The 26,269-nt window shown below is 48.2% G+C and overlaps 1 protein-coding gene across 1 annotated transcript; it reads left to right on the forward strand.

The window, feature by feature from the left end:
- The first annotated feature begins 706 nt into the window (after nucleotides 1-706).
- Nucleotides 707-23,059, forward strand: THOC5 (THO complex subunit 5). The gene is made up of 20 exons (XM_058158623.1): nucleotides 707-863; nucleotides 2,444-2,553; nucleotides 3,897-4,040; nucleotides 4,166-4,279; nucleotides 5,177-5,274; nucleotides 6,309-6,455; nucleotides 8,177-8,291; nucleotides 9,390-9,522; nucleotides 10,828-10,905; nucleotides 12,245-12,285; nucleotides 12,549-12,648; nucleotides 13,676-13,784; nucleotides 14,211-14,312; nucleotides 14,833-14,929; nucleotides 16,484-16,598; nucleotides 17,784-17,887; nucleotides 19,357-19,444; nucleotides 20,729-20,844; nucleotides 20,994-21,184; nucleotides 22,747-23,059. The coding sequence occupies exons 1-20, from the start codon at nucleotides 761-763 to the stop codon at nucleotides 22,808-22,810; spliced, it is 2,169 nt and encodes a 722-aa protein (XP_058014606.1). The 5' UTR covers nucleotides 707-760; the 3' UTR covers nucleotides 22,811-23,059.
- The last annotated feature ends 3,210 nt before the right edge of the window (nucleotides 23,060-26,269 follow it).

Here is a 26,269-nt window from a genome sequence, read left to right on the forward strand (position 1 = left end):
GTGTGCTTATGCACTATATGGTCCTCTTAGGAATGGGGTGAGGTCAATAGTAGAAAGTTTTTGGTTGAAGCTTTTAGGATTATGGGAAGAGACCACAGAGTCAGGTAAAGTATTCCAAGCACTGATGATTCTGTTACAGAAGTCATATTTTCTGCAATCTAGATTAAAGCGGTTGACATTAAGTTTAAATCTATTAGTTGCTCTAGTATTATTGCAATTGAAGCTGAAGTAGTCTTTAACGGGAAGGACATTACAATAGATGATTCTGTGAGTTAAACTTAGGTCTTGTTGGAGGCGACGGAGTTCCAAGCTTTCTAAGCCTAGGTCTCTCTGCACTTTTTCCAAATTCCATCTTAAAAATTGGGGGGGGTTTTGTTTTGTTTTTTGTTGGTGTGAGAATTCACCTAGGTTCATTTACATTGGGAAGAGCAAGAGACCTGGTTGCAAACTTTCAGAATTTATTTCATGCATGTTTGAAAACGCCTGGCTCGCTTGAAAAGGGAGCACGCGACAAAGTTAAAAAAAAAACAGATAAAAGAGCAGATCTTCCATCCTTAAAACAGGCTCCCAAAAGAAGCTGCACGGAAGCAACCTCCTGTGAGCGCCGTTTCCCGTTTTCTACCACTAGGGGCGGAAGAGAGCCGACGCGACGCTCTAGCCGCCCGCGAGGGAATCCCACCGGTCCCGTTTTCTATTTGAGGCGAAAGAACGCAGACGCGACGCTCTAGCCGCTGATCGAGAATTCTTCCCCAAACACACAATGGGGGATCTACTTCCGGGTGGGCCTTCCGGGTCACGGATACGAGCGGCGGCGGCGGCGGCGGGGAGAGTGAGCTGCGGTGGCCGAAGAGCCTCGGCTGGAGGTAAGGCCGCTTCCTCGGGCCGGAGAGGCCGCTAGAGCCGGGCAAAGGGGCCTTCGAGATGCGCTGGGCCTCGGGCCAGGGGGCCTCTGATCATGTGCAGAGGGCGCTTCCCAGCGGTGGTGCATCGCCCGGAGGGTCAGGCGAGCCTGACAGCCCCGCCTTGGGTATATAAAGCCAATTGGGGGACTTTGGGCCAATCACTAGGAGACTGGGAGTTCTAGTCCCGCCTTAGTCATGAAAGCCAATTGGGGGACTTTGGGCCAATCACCAAGAGACTGGGAGTTCTAGTCCCGCCTTAGTCATGAAAGCCAATTGGGGGACTTTGGGCCAATCACCAGGAGACTGGGAGTTCTAGTCCCGCCTTAGGCATATAAAGCCAATTGGGGGACTTTGGGCCAATCACTAGGAGACTGGGAGTTCTAGTCCCGCCTTAGTCATGAAAGCCAATTGGGGGACTTTGGGCCAATCACCGGGAGACTGGGAGTTCTAGTCCCGCCTTAGGTATATAAAGCCAATTGGGAGACTTTGGGCCAATCACTAGGAGACTGGGAGTTCTAGTCCCGCCTTAGGTATTTAAAGCCAATTGGGTGACTTTGGGCCAATCACCAGGAGCCTGGGAGTTCTAGTCCCGCCTTAATCATGAAAGCCAATTGGGGGACTTTGGGCCAATCACTAGGAGACTGGGAGTTCTAGTCCCGCCTTAGGTATATAAAGCCAATTGGGAGACTTTGGGCCAATCACCAGGAGACTGGGAGTTCTGGTCCCGCTTTAGGCATATAAAGCCAGCTGGGTGACTTTGGGCCAATCACCAGGAGACTGAGAGTTCTAGTCCCACCTTAGGCATATAAAGCCAATTGGGTGACTTTGGGCCGATCACCAGGAGACTGGGAGTTCTAGTCCCGCCTTAGGCATATAAAGCCAATTGGGTGACTTTGGGCCAATCACCAGGAGACTGGGAGTTCTAGTCCCGCCTTAGGCATATAAAGCCAGCTGGGTGACTTTGAGCCAGTCATTCTCTCTCAAGCCATCCCAGTCAACAAGATGGTGGTTATCGTGGGGAAAAAAGGAATATTTAAGTATGCTGCCCGGCTGGAGTTGATGGCTAAATTTAAAAAACGTGGGATAAAATTTTATAAAAGTACTTCAGATTTACCCACAGTGACGCAACGGTGGGTGAAGCTCCCAGAGCTCCCAAAATTAACTTCTTGGATTAGGAACAGATCAAAAAACTACATTTAGTGACTGGAGATCCCTTATGGACTTCATGCTGATTTAAAAAAAAAGAGAGAGAAATGAACTTGTGATTGATGAGTTTGGAGATTAGAAAGCATAATTTACGGAAGGAAAGAAATTACGATGTAGCTTTAAAGAGGGAGCGTCCGAAAATCGAAGCCGTTTCTTTACCGTCTGTTTTCCTTTTTCTCCTTTCGCGATTTGCTATTCTCGTCATCTTTTATTTTCTTCTGTTGACGGATTTTTTGCTTCCGTTGAAACAAAAAAGGCCGGATTAAAAACCTAACGATGATAACTTCGCTTGCTCCTCTCCACCCACTGGTTCTGACTTTCCCTTCCTTTCCCAGGAAAGCCGAAGGACATGTCCTCCGAATCCAACAAGAAGCGGAAGCCGAAGGTCATTCGCATGGATGGAGGGCCGCAGGAAGGCAAGCGGAGCAGATCGGACGTGGATCAGGTATTATTATTATTATTATTATTATTATTATTATTATTTATTCATTTTTATACCGCCCTTCTCCCGAAGGACTCAGGGCGGTGTACAGCCAAGACAAAACAAAACGGTACAAAAATATACAATTAAAATACAAATTAAAAAACTTATTATATAGTTGGCCTAAAAGCTTTAAAAATATATAAGACTAAAAAACCCATTAAAATTAGTAATAAAGTTAAAACCAATAAAATTTAGGCCAGCCCCGCGCGAATAAATAGATGTGTTTTCAATTCGCGGCCGAAGGTCAGGTATTTGGCGTAAACCCGGGGGAAGTTCGTTCCAGAGGGTGGGAGCCCCCACAGAGAAGGATCTTCCCCTGGGGGCCGCCAGCCGACATTGCTTGGCGGACGGCACCCTGAGAAGTCCTTCTCTGTGAGAGTGCACGGGTCGGTGGGAGGCATGAGGTAACAGGAGTCCTTGCAAAACCTGGTGTGTGTGTGTGTGTGTATTTGTTGTGAAAGAATCAGCTGCTGGACTTGATGAAGTTCATACAAGGAGGGGGCCACCCCAAGATCCAACCTTGCCCCATATCAACTCAAAAGCTGAAGCTTGCTTGTTTCCTTGCAGATATTTCGTGACCCAAATTAGGTATCACCAGCGGTTCATTATTCTCCAAAGCCACCAAGGCTGGTATTTCGTCAAGAGGAAAATCCAACCTGGAACTAAGGAGGAATTTTGTGGTCTGGCCATTCCAATGATCTAATAAGTAGCTATTAAAAGGTTGATGAGTCCCAAATAGTTGTAAAGAGTCCTTCGGGATAAGGCGGATAATCACCCAACTTTATCTCCCTTGACACGCTGCCAAAGATCTAATTGGCCAAGCCCCGCGGTGTCCAGAATCAAACAGAGCTTCAGAACTTTAAACCGAACCGAACGAACAAAGTTGCTTCCTGTAAAGGCTCATATCCCTTTGCTCCAATCATCTCCAAGCCTTACTCCTGAGTTGCCCCTTTTGTCTTAACTGTTCTTGCCTTCTGGCAGCTCTGCACATGCACACACTGGGAACAGGCTCCCCCTGTTCCTCTGCCTCACTGATGTCAGGCTCTGGAGGCAGCACATAACTCCCAGATGGCCCTGACCCCCTCTCTGCCTCCGAAGCAGAGCCTTCATCCGAGCCTTCCCCAGACTCCAGGATCGGCCCATGTTCCTCCCCAACCTTCTCACTGTCCGAATCTGCTGCCAGTTCCTCAGGCCGCCGGTGGACCACAACATCCAGGCATTTTCCTCTGCGCTGTGCGGCTGTCGTGTCGAAGCGACAACTGCATGCCGAGTTCACTACCACCCACCCCCTCCGTTCTCCATAGGATGCTAGGTACTACAGCGAAGAGGCCGAGGTGGAACTGCGTGACCCCAACCGAGATTACGAACTGTACAAACAGACCTGCCAGGATCTTCAGAGGCTGATGGCGGAGATCCAGGAACTGAAGAGCAAAGGCCACAAAGACAGCGTAAGCCGCACACACCGGGTGTCGTCAAACAGCCTTCCCCCCCGCCCCGCCCCCGAGGAAATACAGGTATTCCTCGACATACAACCACAACTGAGCCCGGAATTCACACCCGTTCTGTTTTCCAGGCCGCGGAGATCGAAGAGCGACGGATCCAGAGCTGCGTCCACTTCATGACTCTGAAGAAGCTCAATCGCTTGGCTCATATTCGGCTGAAGAAAGGAAGGGACCAGACACACGAGGTGCGGCCGGGTTAAAAGAGGAGAAAACGCAGGGAAGGTTGGAATAAATGAAGTACGCTGGGAAAGTGCAGGAGGGTTGGCAACCTGTAGTCCGCAGGCAGCTACTGGGCCACGACCTATTGGCCACCGGGCTTTGTGAGTAGCTGGCTGGGGCCCCACGCATGTGCACCAGTGGTGGGTTTCAAATATTTTTTACTACCAGTTCTGTGGTGGGCATGGCAGAGGAAGGATACTGCAAAATCCCCATTCCCTCCCACTCCTGGGGAAGGATACTGCAAAATCTCCATTCCCACCCAATTCCAGGAGAAGGATGTTGCAAAATCTCCATTCCCACCCAACTCCAGGGGGAAGGATGTTGAAAAATCTCCATTCCCTCCCCACTCTTGGAGAAGGATACTGCAAAGTCCCCATTCCCTCCCCACTCCAGGGGAAGGATACTGCAAAATCCCCATTCCCTCCCACTCCTGGGGAAGGATACTGCAAAATCCCCATTCCCTCCCACTCCAGGGGAAGGATACTGCAAAATCCCCATTCTCACCCAATTCCAGGGGAAGGATGTTGCAAAATCCCCATTCCCTCCTGATCAGCTGGGACTCGGGAGGCAAAGAATAGATGGGGGTGGGAGCCAGTCAGAATTTCCGCTACCGGTTCGCTAGAACTGGTCGGAACCTGCTGAAACCCACTTCTGGTCAGCACACATAAAGAGCCCTGCTCGCTCGAGCATCGTCACAGGCACTTGCAGCCTCGGATTGCCCGAGCATGCGGCTGCTCCTCCCACAAAGCCATTCCCTCTCTCTCCCCCACCCCTCTGTGCCACCAACCCAAAAAGGTTGGGGAACTTTGATCTTGACTCTCTAACGTGGCAACTTCGGCCTCTTGTTTCTCTTGCGGATACAGGCGAAACAGAAAGTCGACGCTTATCACCTCCAGCTCCAAAATTTACTCTACGAAGTGATGCATTTGCAGAAGGAGATCACAAAGTGTTTGGAGTTCAAGTAAGGCAATGGTAGACTTTTAAGATTAAGAGCCGCGGTGGTCTGAGCGCAGTCCTGCAGGCTCCTTTTGCTGACTGCCGGCTGCCTGCAGTTTGGCAGGTCGAATCTCACCAGGCTCAAGGTGGACTCAGCCTTCCATCCTTCCGAGGTCGGTAAAATGAGGACCCAGATTGTTGGGGTTTGCAAGAGGCTGACTCTGTAAACCGCTTAGGGCTGTAAAGCACTGTGAAGCGGTATATAAGTCTAAGGGCTCCTTCCTTCCTTCCCTTCCTTCCCTTCCTCTCTCCTTCCTCATTATGGAATTCCTTTCCTTCCTTCCTTCCTTCCCTCCTTCCTTCCTTCCTTCCCTCCTTCCTTCCTTCTTTCCTTCCTTCCTTCTTTCCTTCCTTCCTTCCTTTCTTCCTTCCTTCCTTCCTTCCCTATCTCAGTTATGCCCCTTCCTTCCTTCTTTCCTTCCTTCCTTCCTTCCTTTCTTCCTTCCTTCCTCACTATGGAATTCCTTCCTTCCTTCCTTCCTTATCTCAGTTATGCCCCTTCCTTCCTTCCTTCCTTCCTTCCTTCCTTCCTTCCTTCCTTCCTTCCTTCCTTCCTTCCTTCCTTCCTTCCTTCCTTCCTTCCTTCCTTCCTTCCTTCCTTCCTTCCTTCCTTCCTTCCTTCCTTCCTTCCTTCCTTCCTTCCTTCCTTCCTTCCTTCCTTCCTTCCTTCCCTATCTCAGTTATGCCCCTTCCTTCCTTCCTTCCTTCGTTCCTTCTGTTAGAATATAGTATTGCAGGCTAACTCTGCCCACTGCCAGCAGTTCAGTACTTGTATTTTTCCAGCCCTGTGTCTCTCAACATTGGGAAGATGTGTGGACTTCAACGCCCAGAATTCCCAACCCAGCCATTCATGGCTGGCTGGGAGAATTCTGGGCGTTGAAGTCCACGCATCAGAAACGTCCCAGGGTTGGTAGGCAGCGCCGCTTTAACCCTTTCCGGGGTCTCTTGGGAGGGAAACATAGAATTTTTTTTTCATTCCTTTCTGCCCCCTTGGCACAGATCCAAGCACGAGGAGATTGAGCTGGTGAGCGTGGACGAGTTTTATAAGGAAGCCCCTCCGGAAATCAGCAAATCGGATATTACGCTCCACGACCCTCACGAGCAGACCCTCTCCCGCCTCGACTGGGAACTGGAGCAGCGCAAACGGTGAGTAGGGCGCCCTTCCGGCGGCAAGGAAGAAGAGGCTTTTCCGCGGTGGCTCCCACCCTCCTCCGGAACCTTCTGCCTCTGAATGGGTGGGTGTCAGTCTGTTGCTGGAGGAAGACATGGTTCCACTTCCACTCTGCTACATGCGGCTCCTTCCTCAGCTGCCTTTCTTCCTTTTTGGAACAGTGATATTCATCGTTTCAAAGTTTTATATTGCGGTCTTCATTTCCTCTAATGAGCAGGAAATGGTTTTACTCCCGGTTCTGTGGGCGGGGCTTGGTGGGCGGGGCTTGGTGGGTGTGGCAGGGGGGGAAGGATACTGCAAAATCTCCATTTCCTCCCTGCTCCAGGGGAAGGATACTGCAAAATCCCCATTCCCTCCGCACTCCAGGGGGAAGGATATTGCAAAATCTCCATTCCCACTCTAGGGGAAGGATATTGCAAAATCCCCATTCCCTCCCCACTCCAGGGGAAGGATACTGCAAAATCTCCATTCCCACCCCACTCCAGGGGAAGGATACTGCAAAATCTCCATTCCCTCCCCACTCCAGGGGAAGGATACTGCAAAATCTCCATTTCCTCCCTGCTCCAGGGGAAGGATACTGCAAAATCTCCATTCCCTCCCCACTCCAGGGGAAGGATACTGCAAAATCTCCATTCCCACCCCACTCCAGGGGAAGGATACTGCAAAATCTCCATTTCCTCCCTGCTCCAGGAAGGATACTGCAAAATCCCATTCCTCCCACTTCAGGGAAGGATACTGCAAAATCTCCATTCCCACCCCACTCCAGGGGAAGGATACTGCAAAATCCCCATTCCCACCCCACTCCAGGGGAAGGATACTGCAAAATCTCCATTCCCACCCCGCTCCAGACGAAGGATACTGCAAAATCCCCATTTCCTCCCCGCTCCAGGGGAAGGATACTGCAAAATCTCCATTCCCACCCCATTCCAGGGGAAGGATACTGCAAAATCCCCATTCCCACCCCACTCCAGGGGAAGGATACTGCAAAATCTCCATTCCCACCCCGCTCCAGACAAAGGATACTGCAAAATCCCCATTTCCTCCCTGCTCCAGAGGAAGGATACTGCAAAATCCCCATTCCCACCCCACTCCAGGGGAAGAATACTGCAAAATCCCCATTCCCACCCCATTCCAGGGGAAGGATACTGCAGAATCTCCATTCCCTCCCGACCAGCTGGGACTCGGAAGGCAGAGAATAGATGGGGGGGGGGGTGAACACATAACACCAACACTGACGCTAATATATATAAAAATAAGAGCAAACCCCACTCCCTTCTAGCACTGATGAGGTTGCCTAGTTGGGTCATGAAACGTCTGCAAGAAAACCACCGAGCTCAGAGAGCACCAAGGACCCCGCAATCCTCCTCCTTCTCCTCCTCTTCTTCCTCCCTCAACTCCCTTCTAGCACTGATGATGTTACTTAGTTCGGTCATGAAACGTCTGCAGGAAAACAACCACGAGAGAACAAGCAACACCCCCCCACCCAAAATTAAAATAAATAAATATAAATTGGTCCCGTGAAAGCCATCCTCTCTTTCTATAATGTGTCATCCATGCTTCCTGTTTTAGTCTGAATTTAGTCTGATATTTTAACGTTTTCATTTTCATAAAAAGCAAGCAAATCAAGGCGGCAACCTTGAGGTTTTTTTTATTTTTCTTATAACACTCCTAATCGTCTCTCTTTCCTTTTCTACAGGCTGGCAGAGAAGTACGAAGAAAGTTTAGCCAACAAAGAGAAGATCCTCAAAGAGATAGAAGTGAAGAAAGAATACCTGAGCAATCTCCAGCCTCGGCTTAACAGCATCATGCAGGCAGGTTCCGTCATCCGACAGTCTTTATATGATCCTGTTAAGTCTGGATGGGTTATTTGCGCCCCTCTCGCACACGGTGGCTCGGTTTGTGTTCTGACCCGGCTCCCCAAATGCGACAAACCCTCTGTAGTTGCATCAAGGATTCCTTTATTAGGAGCGCCTGCAGCCCCCGCAAAAAGTTTCTCTCTCACTGCAGGCTAACAAGTCCGGCCGGACAGGAGATGAATAGTTGTGTGCCACATCTATTCATCTCCTCCCCCTGCCTTTTATCTCCAGGGCTAAGGTAGGGCTTAGCCAGCAGCGATGGCTCGTCCGTCCCAAGGACCTGCCCATAGATTTCCACTGTTCTCCTCTCCTCTGCCTTCTGCACATCCACGCGTCAGCCACTGGACCTAGCTGTTCCTCCTCATCAGCCACCTCTAGACCTGGGGGCTGTTGACTCTCCATCTGACGGCCCAGGCTTCGCCTCTGTCTCTCTCTCACAACTCCATTCCCTCTTCCCCCTTAGAGCTCTCAGGTTGCCTTGATGCTGACCCCGACTCTCACGCTGCCTCCTCCTCCTCCTCTGATTCGGTTGCTGGAGGGGCCAACAAGCCACAAGGGTTTGTTTTGAGCTTACGGCATGAGTCAAACTGAGCCATTCTAGTTTAGTACAGGGGTGTCCAACGTTGGCAACCTGTGAACTTCAACTCCCAGAATTCCCCATGCCAGCTGCGGCTGAGCCTGTATAAAACAGGTTTATATATATATATATTGTTTTTTTGCATTTATACCCCGCCCTTCTCCGAAGACTCAGGGCGGCTTACACTATGTTAGCAATAGTCTTCATCCATTTGTATACTATATACAAAGTCAACTTTTATTGCCCCCAACAATCTGGCTCCTCATTTTACCTCCCTTATAAAGGATGGAAGGCTGAGTCAACCTTGGGCCTGGTGGGACTTGAACCTGCAATCTTGCAAGCAGTTGCTGTTAATAATAGGCTGCATTAGCCTGTTGCGCCACCAGAGGCCCATATAATTTGCCCTATCGCGGCCTCCCTTTTCACTTTTGTTTTTTTCAACTGACTTTTGTTGCCCCTTCCTTTTTTCCTCCCAGGCCTCTCTTCCTGTCCAGGAGTACTTCGCCATGCCTTTCGACCAAGTTCACAAGCAATATGAGACAGCCAGGCATCTCCCACCTCCGCTCTACGTCCTCTTTGTCCAAGCCAGCGCCTACGGCCAGGCCTGTGGTGAGTAGGGAGGGAGGGAGGAAAAAGGAGAGGAAGGAAGGATTACAAACCTGGCACTAGACGCGGCTTCAGAGGATAATCCAGGGCTGGAAGGGATCTGGAGGTCATCTAGTCCAGTGGTCACCGACGTGGTCCGCGAGAAAATTTCGGTGGTCCGCAGAAAAATTATTTCCATTGTTTTATATTGTACTAAATCAGGGGTCCTCAAACGATGGACTCTTTCTCGTGGTGGCTGCTTAGTTCCAACAACTGCTACCTGTTGGGGCCCTAAGGAGCCCGAACGGGCAGGTGAGGATCGACTGGGAAGGGAAGGGCGAGTAGAGGCTGGAGAGGCGCCCCTTGACATGAATGGCATCGAGTTGGCCACGCCCACCCAGTCACACATGACCACTTAGCCACGCCCACCCAGTCGGTCATTAGGCAGATCATATTCGTGGTCCGCGGGATCGGAAATTATGAATTTAGTGGTCCTTGAGGTCCGAAAGGTTGGTGACCACTGATCTAGTCCAATCCTGCTCCAGCAGGACATTGTTAGTGAGTTTCTGTCTTTTGATGCCCCACCCAGTCACATGACCCACCACCAAGCCACGCCCACCAAGCCGCGGCCACAGAACCGGTAGGAAAGAAATTTAGATTTCACTACTGGTGGACGCGCTTAGGTGACCCTTCATGGGGTCCTTGCAGGCTACCTGTGGTTTTCTGAGCGCACTTCAAGGTGCTGGTTACCACCTTTAAAGCACTTCATGGCATAGGACCGGGATATCTTCGGGACCGCCTTCTGTTACCACATGCCTCCCACCGACCGGTACGCTCCCATAGAGAGGGTCTTCTCAGGGTGCCGTCAGCCAAACAGTGTAGGCTGGCGACCCCCAGGGGGAGAGCCTTCTCTTTGGGGGCACCTACCCTCTGGAATGAGCTTCCCCCAGGACTTCGACAACTTCCGGACCTCCGGACCTTTCGCCGTGAGCTTAAGACATATCTATTCCTCCGAGCAGGACTGGCTTAAATAGGGTTTTTTAAACATGGATTTTATTGGGGTTTATTTTTCATTTTGTATTGTATTTTAAATTTAGGCTATATTGAATAAGTTTTTTAAATAGTGTTTTTATTGTAATGTATTGTATTATTTTTATCTGCCTGTTCACCGCCCTGAGTCCTTCGGGAGAAGAGCGGTATAAAATTTATTATTATTATTATTATTATTATTATTATTATTATTATTATTATTATTATTATTATTATTATTATTATTATTATTATAGAGGATCAAAGGTGTTTTTTCTCTCTCCCCCCACCCTCTCCAAGATAAGAAGCTGGCCGTGGCTATCGAAGGAAACGTGGAAGAAGCCAAAGCACTTTGCAAACCTCCGGAGGACTCCCAGGGTAAGCGCTGGCATCGCTGGTTCTGAGGCTACCGGCAGAGGGTTGGTGATTGCAGCTAGTCTCCAACTTACAACCATTCGTTTAGTAACAGTTGAAAGTCACAACGGCTTCGTGGGGTGGGAAGTGACTTACGGCCATAAAAGGTTCACTACCACTGCCCTATATCATTTCAGACAAATGGTTGTACAATCTCTTCTTAAAATCCTCCACTGTTGGAGTATTTACAACTTCTGGAGGCAAGTTGTCCCACTGAGTAATTATTCTACCTGTCAGGAAGTTTCCTCTTAGTTCTAGGTTGCTTCTCTCCTTGATGAGTTTCCATCCTTTGCTTCTTTGTCCTGCCTTCAGGTGCTTTGGAAAATAGCTTGACTCCCTAATCTTTGTGGCAACCCCTGAGATATTGGAAGACTGCTATCATGGCTCCCCTAGTCCTCCTTTTCATTAAACTAGACATACCCAGTTCCTGCAACGGTTCTTCGTATGTTTTAGCCTCCAGTCCCCTAATCCTCTTTGTTGCTCTTCTCTGCACTCTTTCTAGAGTCTCAGCATCTTTTTTACATCGTGGCCACCAAAACTGGATGCAGTATTCCAAGGGTGGCCTTACCAAGGCTTTATTGCTAGGGTCTGTGCTTGCTTTTGATCGAAACGCCGCACGCGGCTGTAAGAGTTTGTAGGTTTTTCCACCCCAGTGCCTCTTTCATGAAACTGTTGTGCCTCGTCCGCTTTCCCCGCAGCCGGGGCCTTCTTATCTGCTTCCAAACACTGAGGAATGTCCTAGTATGCCTCCCGGCCCCAGCCCTGGCTCCATGCCCATAAAGGCTGAAGAGGAGGAAGTATCTCCAGCCCCCAGCTCTGGCTCCATGCCCAGGCAAACGGAGCAACTAGACCCCTCCCCCTCCCCCACAGCATGTGAGCCTGAGGAAGGTCAATTACCAACAGCTGCAGACTGGAGTGACCCTCGCTTCAGGAGAATTGATAAGCGGCGTCAACAGAAGGAAGGGAGGGGCAGGCCTGGAAAAGTGCTGAGTCATGGAGCCACACCCCATGGCCTATATAAAGGACCTGCTTTCTGGCATTCTCTGAGTCAGGCAAAGTCTAAACATATCTTGCTGAAGTCACTTTCTGGTCTCCTGCCTGCCTTGAGAACTTTGCTAGGACTTTGGCAGAGCTGCAGAGGCACGCCTGATTCGGATTTCCCTGACCCGGCCGTCAGCGGAGGAGTGGGACACGACAGAAACTTCTTTCTGTGCAAGACGAGTGGCAAACCTCACGGGGTTTTGAGATGTTGAAGCTGCCCAGTTTTTCTCTTCTAATGTTTGGTTTGGTTTTGTATTCCCAGACGACGAGAGCGATTCCGACGTGGAGGAGGAGCAGACTACGGTGAGGATTGGAGACAGCTGGGGGGGGCGGGGGCGGCACAGCTGAGAACAGAAAGGTTGCCAACACCTCCTGCCTGGGCCTCTTAACAGACCCATTTTTCCTCTTTTGGGGTGTCCTTTTCCGTTAACCGTGGAAGCCGACAAATCATAGATTGATAGTGCTGGAAGCGAGTTTTAGAGGGCATCTAAAGTCTGTGCAGGATGTGCTACGGCACCTCTGCTGTATGGAATTAAACACGCTTTGGTTTTCCTCCCCCGCTGCAGAAACGTCGCCGACCAACTTTGGGGGTGCAGCTGGATGACAAGCGGAAAGAGATGCTGAAGAGGCACCCTCTGTCTGTCACCATCAACCTGAAGTGTAAAGGTAGGAAAATCAACGGATTTATTGCCACTTTGTGGTCCCAATCTGGGATTTGATTTGATTTGATTTGATTTGGGTTGAGTTGAGTTGGGTTGGGTTGGGTTGGGTTGGGTTAGGTTGGGTTGGGTTGGGTTGGGTTGAGAAGTTGGGTTGGATTATGTTGAGTTGAGAAGTTTAGTTAAATTGTGTTGAATTGAGAAGTTGGGTTGAGTTGGGTTGGGTTGAGTTGAAAAGTTGTTCAGTTAAATTGAGTTGAGTTAAATTAGGTTGGGCTAAACTGGGTTGGGTTGGGTTAAGTTGAATTGAGCTGGGTTGACTTGAGAAGTTGAGTTAAATTGAGAAGTTGAGTTGAGTAAAGTTGGGCTGGGTTGAGTTGGATTGGGTTAAGTTGTGTTGGGTTGGACTGAGTTGAGTTGAGAAGGTGTTAAATTGGGTTAAGTTAAGTTGTGTTTTTTCGGTTGAGTTAAGTTGGGTTGAGTTGAGTCATTGGATTGGAAGGCAGCTTTTTTCTCGACAACTCAAGAGCTTTGCAAAATTGGAACAATACATACCGAACCACTCCTGTAATAAAAACAGCATTCATCATCAACGCCCAGCAGAGTATGACTAACAAGTCAAGTTGGTAGCTACAGTGAACTTTGGGAACTTAGATTGTACCATCAGGGCTACCATCTTCATCTGTTTGACTTATTCCCACAGGGCCCTTAATATTAGAAAGCATGGACTCGCTTCCATTCCATTTTTTTTTAAACCATTTCCTCGGCTTTCATACTCTAATCCCGACAGTACATTGATGATCGTTTGCTACAATAATGTAGATCAGGGGTCTCCAAACTTGGCAACTTTAAGACTTGTGGACTTCAACTCCCAGAATTCCTCAAAAGCCAACTCAATTTTCCTTTCTGGAGTCTCTTCCTTTAGCAATGAGGATGTGTGTTGGGACTCCACTTTGGAAAACTGAAACTACGCGCGCGCACGTACAAACACACACACACAAAGACCCTTTCTGTGCCTGGCTGTATCCTTGCAGATGGCAGTTTGCTGCTCCTAACCTTTTACTACTTGATGAACCTCAACGTCCTGACCGTCAAGGCCAAGATGACGGCAGCAACGGAGATGACGGTGCCCATCAGCGCTGGGTGAGCTGTTAACTGGGGATCTGCTGAGAAGCTCAAATTGGCTGGAATTCAGGATGCGAGGAGATAGCAGGATAGCTGTTAAATCATGGTGGCTACCAGCTTTTCATGTCAAGAACCTGTCTCTTCTGCTTGGATTTGGAGTGTGAAACGCTACTGGTGACTCAGGGATGTTTCCAGTTCAAAGGACCAGAAAAGGCAGGGAATGGAGCAAAACTGGGACCGAAGGGCAGCTGCAGAAGTGGGGTGTGTGCAGTCTCTGACGATGCTTCGAGCTCTGAGCGCATAGCGCTTATAAGCAGCATCCAGAATAATGGATTATAATCTCTGCTGTCCTCACCACTCTCTGTAGGGACTTTCTATCTGAGCTATCGGGGCCTGAGACTGACTTATCCCTTTTCTTCCCCTTCCTGGATTTTTTTTCCTTAGGGACCTGCTCTGCCCTGATTCTCTTCTGAGCTGCCTCTATCCTGGGGACCACGGAAAGAGAACCCCAAACCCCGCCAACCAGTTCCAGTTCGACAAAGTGGGGTAAGCCGATAGGGAGGGACCCCAATGCCATCACCCCAATGGTGCAGATAATCTTCGATTTTTACATCCATTTGTCTAGGGACAACCGCACCGTTAAAAACGAGCCATGCTTGTTTTCACACTTACGAGCGCTGCCATATCCCACGGGATCAAAATTCGGACGCTTGGCAGCCGGCTCATATTTATGACGGTTGCAATGTCCCTGGGGTCCCGTGATCCCCTTTTTTGTGACCTCCTGATAAGCAAAGTCAACTGAACCACCGTGGCGGGAAAAATGGAGCAAAAGTCAACAATTATTTGGCACAAAATTATGGGTTCAGTGGCGGTCGTAAATCAAGGACTACCTATATGGGCAAAATCACCAAGATGCCTACCGCAGTGCGATGGAAGCTATCTCTTTTTAAATGTATGACACACCTTAGCTTTTTTTAAAAAAAAAACACTATACCTGAGAGATACATCTGCACTGCAGTCTTCTGTTTGTTGATTGTCCTCATCCCTTCTTCCCTCCCCTTTCTAGCATCCTGACCCTCAACGACTATGTGCCTGAACTGGGCCACCCGTACGTGTGGGTTCAAAAATTGGGAGGCTTGCACTTCCCCAAGGACCAACCCCAGGTAGGTGTTGTGTCTGCGCCCCCCCGAGCCGGGCGCCCTGCCAGAAAGTGACTTGGAAAGTGAGGGGGAAGGGCCGTCAGGACTTACCTCGGGAGCACTGGCTTCCCTGGCTCAGCTCCAGGAGCCAGAGGCACGCCAGGTGGAAGAGATAACGAGGCCTCCGTCCCCTGACTCTTTCTCCCCCCAGGCCACGCCTCCAGACCCAGCTGATGGCAATCAGGCCTGGCTGGACCCTAGGTTTCGTAGGCAGGAGAGGCAGGAACAACAGAAGCAGGGGTGAGGCAGGCCTAGGAAGTGCTGAGTTATGGAGCCACACCCCACAGGATATAAAAGCAGCAAGAACTGTTGTGCCTCTTCGTAGCAGGCAAATCAACTGATTAACTAAGAGCTGAAGTTTGTTCCTGGGTGACTTATCGACGTCGAGGGAGATAACAGAGATACTTGGCATACGCTCGCTATTTTGCTGCCAGAGCTGATAGTGCCGGCTAATTAAGCCATCGCTCGGACGGAGGCGAGGGGGGACAGAACAGTAGGTGTGCATGGAAGCCTCTCAAAAGCTCTTTTCCAAACTTCAAATGACTCCTTTCTAAATCCCCCACGAGGCCGAGAACATAAATTGATGTGTCAACAAAAGGGCAGGTGTGTGTGTGTATTGTGTGTGTGTGTGTCTGTGCGTACATGCATGCCAAAGTGTGTTGTGACCCAGGCCCAAGTAGGTAGTAGTAGACGCAATCAGTTCAAAAAGAAACAGACTTTATTAGAACAGCTGAGAATTAAACTCATTCTCAGCGTCGTCCAAACTAAATCAAAGCAAATTCTTCATAACACAACTCTTCAGTCTTATCACCAACCTTGGTCTAATTAGGCAAACTGCCAAAGGCTTTTCTTGGCAAAAGTTCAAAAGCAGAAGACGCCGGCAAGAAAGAAATCCAGCAAGACAAGAAACAAGTCTATCAATGTTGTTTTCCAACAAAGAGCCCAAGAGCCGTTGCTGGTCTTTTTAAGCCTTATGGGAGGGGCCAATCATCTCTTGGCCTTACTCCTGAGTCGTCCTCTTTGCTTGAGCTGCTCTTGCCTTCTGGCAGCTCTCCTCATGCGTGCACTAGGAATAGGCTCCTCCTGTTCCTCTGCCTCACTACTGTCAGCCTCTGGAGGCTCCAGAGTCCGCACCTCACTCCCCGATGGCCCTGGTCCCATCTCTGCCTCCGACGCAGAGCCTTCCCCAGCCTCCAGGACTGGCCCACGTTCTTCCTCAGCCTCATCGCTGTCCGACTCCGTTGCCAGCAACTTCAAAGTGATGGATGTGAAATCTGTGTAGAGGAGCTGCGGAAATCTAAATGAAACTAAAGCAGGCTGTTTGCTGCAAGGAGGAAAATTGCTGGGAGGCAGAGGCAGATTTTCTTTTCTTGTTTTCCACCCAAAAAAAGGTAGGTGTGTCTTATACTCTGAAAAATGTGAATCCTACTCAGTTATTTACTTGTGCGCTGGCTGGATTGCTGCAAACTCTTTTAACAGAGAGGGACCTCCTGTAAGGGTGTTTTGTCTTGTTGACAGAATCCTGTGGTCGCCGATAACTCACTGAGTGCCAGCCACATGGAGAGGACCATGAAACTGCTCAAAACCAGGTTGGAGTCGCGCCTGGCCCTTCACAAGCAATTTGCTTCACTTGGTGAGTCGTTGGGACCCTCCCTTTTTCTTAGCAAAGGTGTGGAGGGGGAGGAAAAACTCCGTTTTGGACAGCATCAAAACTTTTTCCACTTCTGAATGGAAAACAAATATATATAGTTGTTTTCGTAGGTTTTCACCGGTATAGATATATATTTATATAAAGGTCTTTGGTTATTCGGGTTTTCTCCCGCATAAAATTAGAAGTGTCTTGGCGACGTTTCGACGAAGTCTCATTCGTCATCTTCAGGCTTCAGCTTCGTGCTTCTAGGAGCAATATCTATCTATCTATCTATATATTTGTTTTCTGAGGTTTTCGCGGGTGTTTGTATGTAGGTCTTTGGTTATTCGGGTTTTCTCCCGCGTAAAATTGGAAGTGTCTTGGCGACGTTTCGACAAAGTCTCATTCGTCATCTTCAGGCTTCAGCTTCGTGCTTTTAGGAGCAATATCTATCTATATATTTATATATATATTTGTTTTCTGAGGTTTTCGCGGGTGTTTGTATGTAGGTCTTTGGTTATTCGGGTTTTCTCCCGCGTAAAATTGGAAGTGTCTTGGCGACGTTTCGACGAAGTCTCATTCGTCATCTTCAGGCTTCAGCTTCGTGCTTCTAGGAGCAATATCTATCTATCTATCTATATATATATATCAATAGTATCATAGGGGACCTTGGAGGTCTTCTAATCCAACCCGCTACGCAAGGCACGAGACCTTATTTTATCCTGGACAAATTGGCTGCCCAACATCCTATAATGCAGAGAAGTCCGACCTTGGCAACTTTAAATAACTTGTGGACTTCAACTGGCTGCGGAATTCTGGGAGTTGAAGTCCACAGGTCTGTGCTCCCCATTGAATAAGCCAATTTGTCTCGGGTCTTAGAGTAGAAGGTTGGATTAGAAGACCTGTAAGGTCCCTTCCAGCCCAGTAGATGAATCAGTAAAATAAAGCAGGAGGTCTCCAAACTTGGCAACTTTGAAACTTGTGGACTTCAACTTCCAGAATTACTGGGAGACTGGCCGAGGAATTCTGGGAGTTGAAGTCCACAAGTCTTAAGGTTGCCAAGGTTGGAGACTCTTGTTGTAGAAGAACGTGATGGTCCTCGGGGACCAAAGAAGAAAGCTTCTCTTTGGTCTTTTGCAAGAATTGTCTTCTATGGAGACCTCTTACCTCCTTTCTTGTCACCTCCAGAACATGGCATTCTGCCCGTCTCCCCTGAGTCTCAGCACCTCTTCCCTGCCAAGATTGTGTCGCATTTGGTGAAGTGGACGTCCCTCACTTACGAAGATTACTTGGTAAGGACGGCATGGCTGAGTGGCTAAGACGCTGAGCTTGTCGATCGAAAGGTCGGCAGTTCAGCGGTTCAAATCCCTAGTGCTGCCGTGTAACGGGGTGAGCTCCCGTGACTTGTCCCAGGTTCTGCCAACCTAGCAGTTCGAAAGCAGGTAAAAAATGCAAGTAGAAAAATAGGGACCACCTTTGGTGGGAAGGGGACAGCGTTCCGTGCGCCTTTGGCGTTGAGTCATGCTGGCCACATGACCACGGAGACAACTTCGGACAGCGCTGGCTCTTCGGCTTAGGAACAGAGATGAGCACCGCCTACTAGAGAAGCACTGAAGCAGTATATAAATCAACATGTTATTGCCCTTCCTTCCTTCCTTCCTTCTTTCCTTCCTTCCTGATTCACGATAGACTCAGCCTTCCATTCTTCCGAGATGCGTAAAATGAGGACCCAGATTGTTGTTAAGGGCAATATGCTGACTCTGTAAACCGCTTAGAGAGGGCTGTAAAGCATTATGAAGCAGTATATAAGTCTAAGTGCTATTGCTATTGCTAAAGCAGATCAGCAGAAGCCAACTCCCCATGTTTCCCTGAAAATAAGACCAGGTCTTATATTAATTTTTGCTCCAAAAGACGCATTAGGGCTTATTTTTGGGGAAATACGGTACTAAATGCGGCCATCTGGCTGACAATCTTAACTGGGGGTTATTTTTGGGGTAGGGCTTATATTACGAGCATCCTGAAACTATTTATTTGTTTGTTTGTTTGTTTGATTGATTTTTATACCACCCTTATCCCGAAGGACTCAGGGCGGTTTACAGCCAACATAAAACAAATTATAAATAGAATTAAAAACATTTTAATGCTGGAGGGGCGAGAGGACCCCCTACAAGCCTGTTCACCGCCCTGAGTCCTTCGGGAGAAGGGCGGTATACAAATTAAAATATTATTATTATTATTATTATTATTATTATTATTATTATTATTATTATTATTATTATTATTATTATTATTATTATTATTATTATTTTAAAAATCTTATTCAATTTGGCTAACCCCATTTAAAAACTATAATAAAAATGATAAAAAAAAACCAATTAAAAACCGTAGTGTATCAGGCCAGCCCTGCAACGGTGAAACAGAAAGGTCTTGAGTTCACGGCGGAAGGTCCGGAGGTCGGGGCGTAATCATAACCCCAGAGGAAGCTCATTCCAGAGGGTAGGTGCTCGCACAGAGAAGGTTCTCTCCCTGGAGATCGCCAGCTGACATTGTTTGGCTGACGGCACCCTGAGGAGACCCTCCCTGTGTGAGGCACAGTTCGGTGGGAGGCTATCGGTGGCAGCAGGCGGTCCCGTAAATAGCCCGGTCCTATGCCACGGAGCGCTTTAAAGGTGGTAACCAACACCTTGAATTGCACTAGAGCTTACTTTAGCACCCTCACTTTTGTGACTCTTAAAAGCATTTCCAATTTTCCTCCCTCTAGGAGCTGCCTTTCACTAAAGACGTGGTTGAGTCCGGTTTGGCTGAAGATACTCACCTCTATTACTTGGCCCTGATCGAAAGAGGCACAGGTGAGCTTGCGTCTTTTCTCCTGTGGGTTCCTCTCCTCCCATCAAGAGATTGAGAAGATGCCTAGTAGTTGTTACTACTGCTAAGAAAGCGGAACATTTCATCCCCAGTGCAAACAAGGGAAGGGAAATAGAACAGGAAGATACACCATAAAGCACATTTGCTAAGCAGGGAGTGGGATGCAGTGATTGGTCCTCTGGAGACCCTGATCTTTAGCAATCGAACTTGGGATTCCCCAGTTCGGTTCTTATGAAACCGAAATTGGATTCTGTAATGGGCTGTGAGAAGCAACTTGGGAGGCAGAAGGAAGAGACGCAGGCGAGACGATGTTGTGACCTAGGCCCAAGTAGCTATTACCAGACACAATCAGTCCTAAACAAACACATTTTATTAGAACAGCTGAGAATTAACTTCATTCTAAGCTTAGCCCAAATTAATTCCACAAAATAAAGTCCTTCAGAAAAAGTCCTTCGGCCTTATCGCAAACCTTTGTCTTCTTTGACACTATAAGAAACACTTATAGTTAAATAAATGATGAATTGACCAAAAGACTTGGATATATATTAGATTGGAAAAATCTAAAATTTGATAAATCCTAGGTTATGAATATGGTGAAATTGCACAAAAGATTTGTAACCAACCGACCGACACGCTGTTTGAATTTGTATTGAAGATGTTTTTATGTATGTTTGCCTAAAAAAAAGGAAAAAAAAATTCAAAAAACAAACAAACTTCAACACCTCCCCTCCAAACAGTGTCGACTGGCGGCCCCCAGGGGGAGGGCCTTCTCTGTGGGGGCTCCGACCCTGTGGAACGAACTTCCCCTCGGACTTCGACAATTACCTGACCTTAGGACCTTTCGCTGCGAACTTAAACTTATTTATTTCGTATGGCTGGACTAGCCTGATTTTTATCTTTATTGGATGGGTTTTTAAAATTTTGTGATTTTATGGGGGAGTATGTTTTTTAACATTTGGGCATTTAAATTAGTTTTTTAAGGGATGTTTTTAATTATTGTGTGTATTTGTATTTTACCTGCCTGTTCACCGCCCTGAGTCCTTCGGGAGAAGGGCGGAATACAAATTAAAATATTATTATTATTATTATTATTAAATCTGCAGCCCCCCAATTCTATTGTCGCCGACTTCAGTGACAGCACTAGCAGGGGTCTCCTTCCAGCTTTGGGATGGAAGATGTTTGTTTGTTTGTTTCTGCTTAGAAAGTGTGGTTGCGTGTCAAAGAGTTATCCTTGCTAACCGGCCGCCTTGCTTCCATCCCGGCTGCAGCCAAGCTCCAGGTCGCCGTAGTGTTGAACCCCGGATATTCCTCCATTCCGCCCGTCTTCAGCCTGTGCTTAAACTGGAAAGGAGAGAAAACGAACACCAACGATGACAACATCCGGGTATGTCTGAGACAAGGGAACGGGGCTGGGGGAATTCTGGGAGTTGTAGTCCACACAAAAGTTTCCTAGGTTGAGAAACACAGATCTGGAAGGCCAAGAGGTTTGTTTTACAGCCTCTCCCTCCGTGTGCCCCACTTTGCTTTTTTTAGGCCATGGAGAGTGAGGTCAACGTCTGTTACAAAGAACTCAGCGGCCCCAAGCCGGGCTACCAACTCCTCACCAACCAGTTGCAACGCCTTTGCGTCGTCCTGGATGTGTACCTGGAGACAGAGACGCACGACAACAGCGTGGAGGGGCCTAAGGAATTTCCCCAGGAGAAAATGTGCCTGCGCTTGGCCAGGTAAGCCGCTTTGGGAGCCAGGGAGATCTGGTAGAAAAAAGCCCCCAAACAGAGCTTCAGAAAAGAAGCCTCCAAACAGAGCTTCAGAAAAGAAGCCCCCAAACAGAGCTTCAGGGAAAAAAAACCAAACAGAGCTTCAGAAAAAAAGCCTCCAAACAGAGCTTCAGAAAAGAAGCCCCCAAACAGACCTTCAGAAAAAAAGCCCCCAAACAGAGCTTCAGAAAAGAAGCCCCCAAACAGACCTTCAGAAAAAAAGCCCCCAAACAGAGCTTCAGAAAAGAAGCCCCCAAACAGACCTTCAGAAAAAAGCTAAACAGACCTTCAGAAAAAAGCCCCAAACAGACCTTCAGAAAAGAAGCAAACAGACCTTCAGAAAAAAGCCCCAAACAGACCTTCAGAAAAAAGCCCCAAACAGACCTTCAGAAAAAAAGCCCCCAAACAGAGCTTCAGAAAAGAAGCCCCCAAACAGACCTTCAGAAAAAAAGCCCCCAAACAGAGCTTCAGAAAAGAAGCCCCCAAACAGAGCTTCAGAAAAAAAGCCCCCAAACAGAGCTTCAGAAAAGAAGCCCCCAAACAGAGCTTCAGAGGCTTTTTTTTCTGAAGCTGTTTTGGAGGTTTTCAGAGGCATAAAAAAAAAAGCAAAAAAAAAAAGCAAGGCACAGAATTCACAACCAAGGAACCTGTTGCTGAAATTCACCTGGGAACAGCTGATTGGGGGTATTCCTGGAGGCTGATCCACCTGCCAATCAGCTGTTTTCTTATTTTCCTCCCCAAAAACTAAAGTGCGTCTTATACTCCGGTGCGACTTATACACCGAAAAATACAGTATATTTGTTTGACTCGTACGCTGCCCTTCTCGTCTAGAGGCGACTCTGGGCGGCTTACAAAGATGAAATTGGTCATTTTGCAAATTCAACTTCTTAAAATCTGTGGGGATGTGTTGTGTCTGCGCCCCCTGAGCCAGGCTTCCTACCAGAAACTGACTTGGAGCCGGGCCTCCTGCCAGAAAGTGACTTGGAAAGTGAGGGGGAAGGGCCATCAGGACTTACCTCGGGAGCACCGGCTTCCCTGGCTCAGCTCCAGGAGCCAGAGGCAGGCCAGGTGGAAGAGATAACAAGGCCTCCATCTCCTGACTCTTCCCCCCACCCCAGGCCACGCCTTCAGACCCAGCTGATGGCAATCAGGCCTGGCTGGACCCTAGGTTTCGTAGGCAGGAGAGGCGGGAACAACAGAAGCAGGGGTGGGGCAGGCCTAGGAAGTGCTGAGTCATGGAGCCACACCCCACAGGATATAAAGGCAGCCAGAGCTGCTGTGCCTCTTCGTAGCAGGCAAATCCACTGATTAACTAAGAGCTGATGTTTGTTCCTGGGTGACTCATCAGCGTCGAGGGAGATAACAGAGACACTTGGCAGACGCTCGCTATTCTGCTGCCAGAGCTGATAGTGCCGGCTAATTAAGCCATCGCTCGGTCGGAGGCGAAGTGGGGACAGAACAGGGCCCTGCAGAGTGTTTATTTTTCGGGTCCTGTCATCCTCCCTTTTGAAATCTCCCTTCTTCCATAGGGGGCCCAGCCGCTTGAAACCCTTCAGATACAACCACCCTCAAGGTTTCTTCAGCCATCGCTGAGCCCAGCAACAGCAGCCGCCGCCGCCAGTCCCACTAAGCCACGCTTCCCAAGCGAAGGGAATTATTTTTTGGGGTCCGGAACCAATGCATTTCTGATGGATTTTAGCTTTGTCCTGCTGAAGCCGCGCCGGAGAAGAGAGCCCAGCGGCCATTCCTCCCATCTCTTGTGGAAATCGTTCCGAAGGAATTTAAAATTGAGCAAAGGGCGCCTTTGAAATCCTTACCTATTAAATATTTGGAACCAGTAAAGGAGGATTTTTTTATAGCTCAGGATTGAATGTGGGGTGGGGGGGAGGAGGGTGCTTTGGAGAATAGCTTGACCCCCTCCTCTTTATTTATTTATTTTTTTGTGGGGGGGTGGGGGGCTTCCTTTTCTGTTAAGTCAGCTGGATGCTTCGCAGGCGAGGCTGCATTGCAGCTGCTGTTAACGGATTATTTTTAGCCTCCGTCTGGCTTTTCTTTCGGCTTCTGCAGGAAGAGGTGGCGAAGCTTGTGAAGACGAAGAGGTTGGAGGAATCGGCCAAATATCTTTGGGGGTGACCGGTCTACCCTACTCTGCCTCTGGTCAGCAGAAAGTTGGGGGGGGGAGGAAAACCTGGAATGCTAAAAGGGGAAAGTGAGCCTGTTTGGGGAAAAGAGTCATCTGCTAGCAAAAGAGGTTCAGTGAAACGATGCTGAAGAGCGGTGTGTCATTTTGCATCACTTCCAGATGTTGTGGATGCTCACTCCCATCACTGGCGGCTTTCAAGAAGAGACGGGACAGCCGTTTGTCCAAAATGGTTCCTTGGGCAGGGGTGGGTGGGTTTGGACTAAAAGACCTTCAAGGTTCCTTCCAAACCTGTTCTTCTGGTAAAGGTAAAAGGTTTCCCCTCGCACATCTGTGCTAGTCGTTCCCGTCTCTAGGGGGCGGTGCTCATCTCCGTTTCAAAGCCGAAGAGCCAGCGCTGCCCGAAGACGTCTCCGTGATCATGTGGCCGGCATGACTCAACGCCAAAGGCGCACGGAAACGGTGTGACCTTCCCACCAAAGGTGGCCCCTATTTTTTCTACTTGCATTTTTTAAGTGCTTTCGAACTGCTAGGTTGGCAGAAGCCGGGACAAGTCACGGGAGCTCACCCGGTGACGCGGCAGCACTAGGGATTCAAACCGCTAAACTGCCGACCTTTCGATCGACAAGCTCAGCGTCTTAGCCACTGAGCCACCTGATGTTCTCCTCTTATTAGAATTGAAACATAGATTTGAACCAAATTGGAGGGGGTCTTTCAGAGAAGAGGAGGTTGACTTGGTCCCCAAAGCAGCAGAGGGCAGACGAGAAGTAAAAGGGCCCATCGGATTGGCAACCGCTTCCCTAAGTGAATAGTTATAAGTCAAGGACTCCCTATAGACCGGACTGATTGTTATCCTTGGCTTTGTAAAATGATCCTTGACTTACTACTGTTCATACAGAATAGAATAGAATAGAATAGAATAAGAATTTAGGATAAGATTAGAATAATAGAATAGAATAAAATAGGAATAGGATAGGAATAGGAATAGGATAAGAATTTAGGATAGGAATAGAATAGAAGATAGGATAGGATAGGATAGAATAGAATAGAATAAGAATTTAGGATAAGATCAGAATAATAGAGTAAAATAAAATAGGAATAGGATAGGATAGAATAGGAATAGAATAGAATAGGAATAGGATAAGTATTTAGGATAGGAATAGAATAGAATAAGAATTTAGGATAGGATAAGATAGAATAGAATAGAATTAGGAATAGAATAGAATAAGAATTTAGGATAAGATTAGAATAATAGAATAGAATAAAATAGGAATAGGATAAGAATTTAGGATAGGAATAGAATAGAATAGAATTTAGGATAGAATAGAATAGAATAAAATAGAATAGATTAGAATAGAATAGATTAGAATAGAATAGAATAGAATAGAATAAAATAGAATTTTTTATTGGCCGAGTGTGATTGAACGCACAAGGAATTTGTCTTTAGTAACCGTAACCGTTAACATCCCTGAAAAAAGTGACATGATCGTTTTTCCACACACTTAAAATCAACCGTTGTAGCATCCGCCACGGTCATGCGGTTTACCTCGGTGCCTGACAACTGACTCACATTTATGACGGTTGCAATGTCCCACGGGGAAATCACGTGGTCATCTTTTGCGACCGTCTGACAAAAGCCGAGTCCCTGAGTCGCTTAACCCCCGTGTTCCTAATTTAACCCACTGCGGCGCAAAGCCGTAAAACTGGGGAGGGGGGGCAAAACTCGGCGAAATTTCTCACTTAACGTAAATTCTGGGCTCCATTGCGGTCATAAGTCAAGGGTTAGGGTTTTTGCTTTGCTTTGCTACCTGTGTTTGCTTTGAACTCTCGTCGTGTCTGCAGCTGGGGCAATTTGGCCAATTCCTAAGACTTGGGCTCTGCGAGGATTTTGTGGCCGCAAATAATTTGTTCCTTCCGCTTGGGCGAAAAACCCGGTGTGGAAAATCCTTGCACCTTCATCGATTAAAACACTCTTTTGTCTACTCCTCCCGCCCTCCCCAAAAAAACACGGAAAACCACGAGACAGGAAGCCAGAACGTTATTGTAAGCATTATTATTATTTTTTTAACTTTTTAATTGGCGGTTTGAATTGCACAGAAGCAACGGGAGGTGAAACCGTTTTGACATGGTGTAATGCACTTTTTTGCCGTGGGTGGGTGTGTCTGTGAATTTGCACCCTCAACAAACAGTGGTGGAGAGGTGTCGACCGCTACAAAACTACAACAGGGTGTGTGTTTTTTTCCCCTTTTCTCCCCCCCCCCTCCCCCCTCCCCAATACCTCCTAAAGAGGATTTTGGAGATCGCTGCTGCCGGAGAGTTTGGGCGAGGGGATTTTTAAAACGACCCTCCTCCTCCGTCTCAAATTCTCTGAATTCGGGGGTGGGGGGGCACATGGGAAGCCCCCCCCTTTGAGGCAGCAGTGGGGGCTAAAGGGAGGGGACAAGCTCCCCTTCCTCTCCTCCCACCAGCATTGACCCCCTCTCCCCCACCCACCCCCCTGGCCGGCTTTTCTACGGACATCCCTTGGAAAGGTGTTTTTTTTTTTTCCTCCTGAGACTACCAAGAGCTGGATTAAGGCCTGCCTTCCACATTCATGCCCCCCCCCCAAGCATCGCACATCGAGCAAAAAGAAAAATAAAATTTAAAAAAAAAAGGCATCTTTAAAAAGCAGAGGATTTTCCTCGCTCGCCTGGGGTCATCCCTGCGGAGCAGAATTTCCAGCTCTTTGCTGCTGCGTTCGAGATTTATTGCGTGTAATTCTTCCTTTGCCCGTCTTTGGGAAATAAATGCACTTATCTGAGAAGGGCAGTCCGATATTGCCCTAGGTTTGGTTTGGTTTTTTCCTCCCCCGCCCCTCCCTCCTTCCCTCCCTCCCCACCCTCCCCTTGAATAATTCAAGTGCTTAAATGGCA

Source organism: Ahaetulla prasina, chromosome 15 (assembly GCF_028640845.1).
Source record: "Ahaetulla prasina isolate Xishuangbanna chromosome 15, ASM2864084v1, whole genome shotgun sequence".
In the NCBI taxonomy this organism is placed as follows: Eukaryota; Metazoa; Chordata; class Lepidosauria; order Squamata; family Colubridae; genus Ahaetulla; species Ahaetulla prasina.

What these genes read in the sequence shown, in the direction of transcription:
- THOC5 (XM_058158623.1), top strand. Translation starts at nt 761, where the DNA reads ATGGGGGATCTACTTCCGGGTGGGCCTTCCGGGTCACGGATACGAGCG. An exon ending in GAACTGGAGCAGCGCAAACG is followed by an intron (nt 6,456 to 8,176) that starts GTGAGTAGGGCG and finishes CCTTTTCTACAG; the next exon opens with GCTGGCAGAGAAGTACGAAG. An exon ending in TCCCCAAGGACCAACCCCAG is followed by an intron (nt 14,930 to 16,483) that starts GTAGGTGTTGTG and finishes TCTTGTTGACAG; the next exon opens with AATCCTGTGGTCGCCGATAA.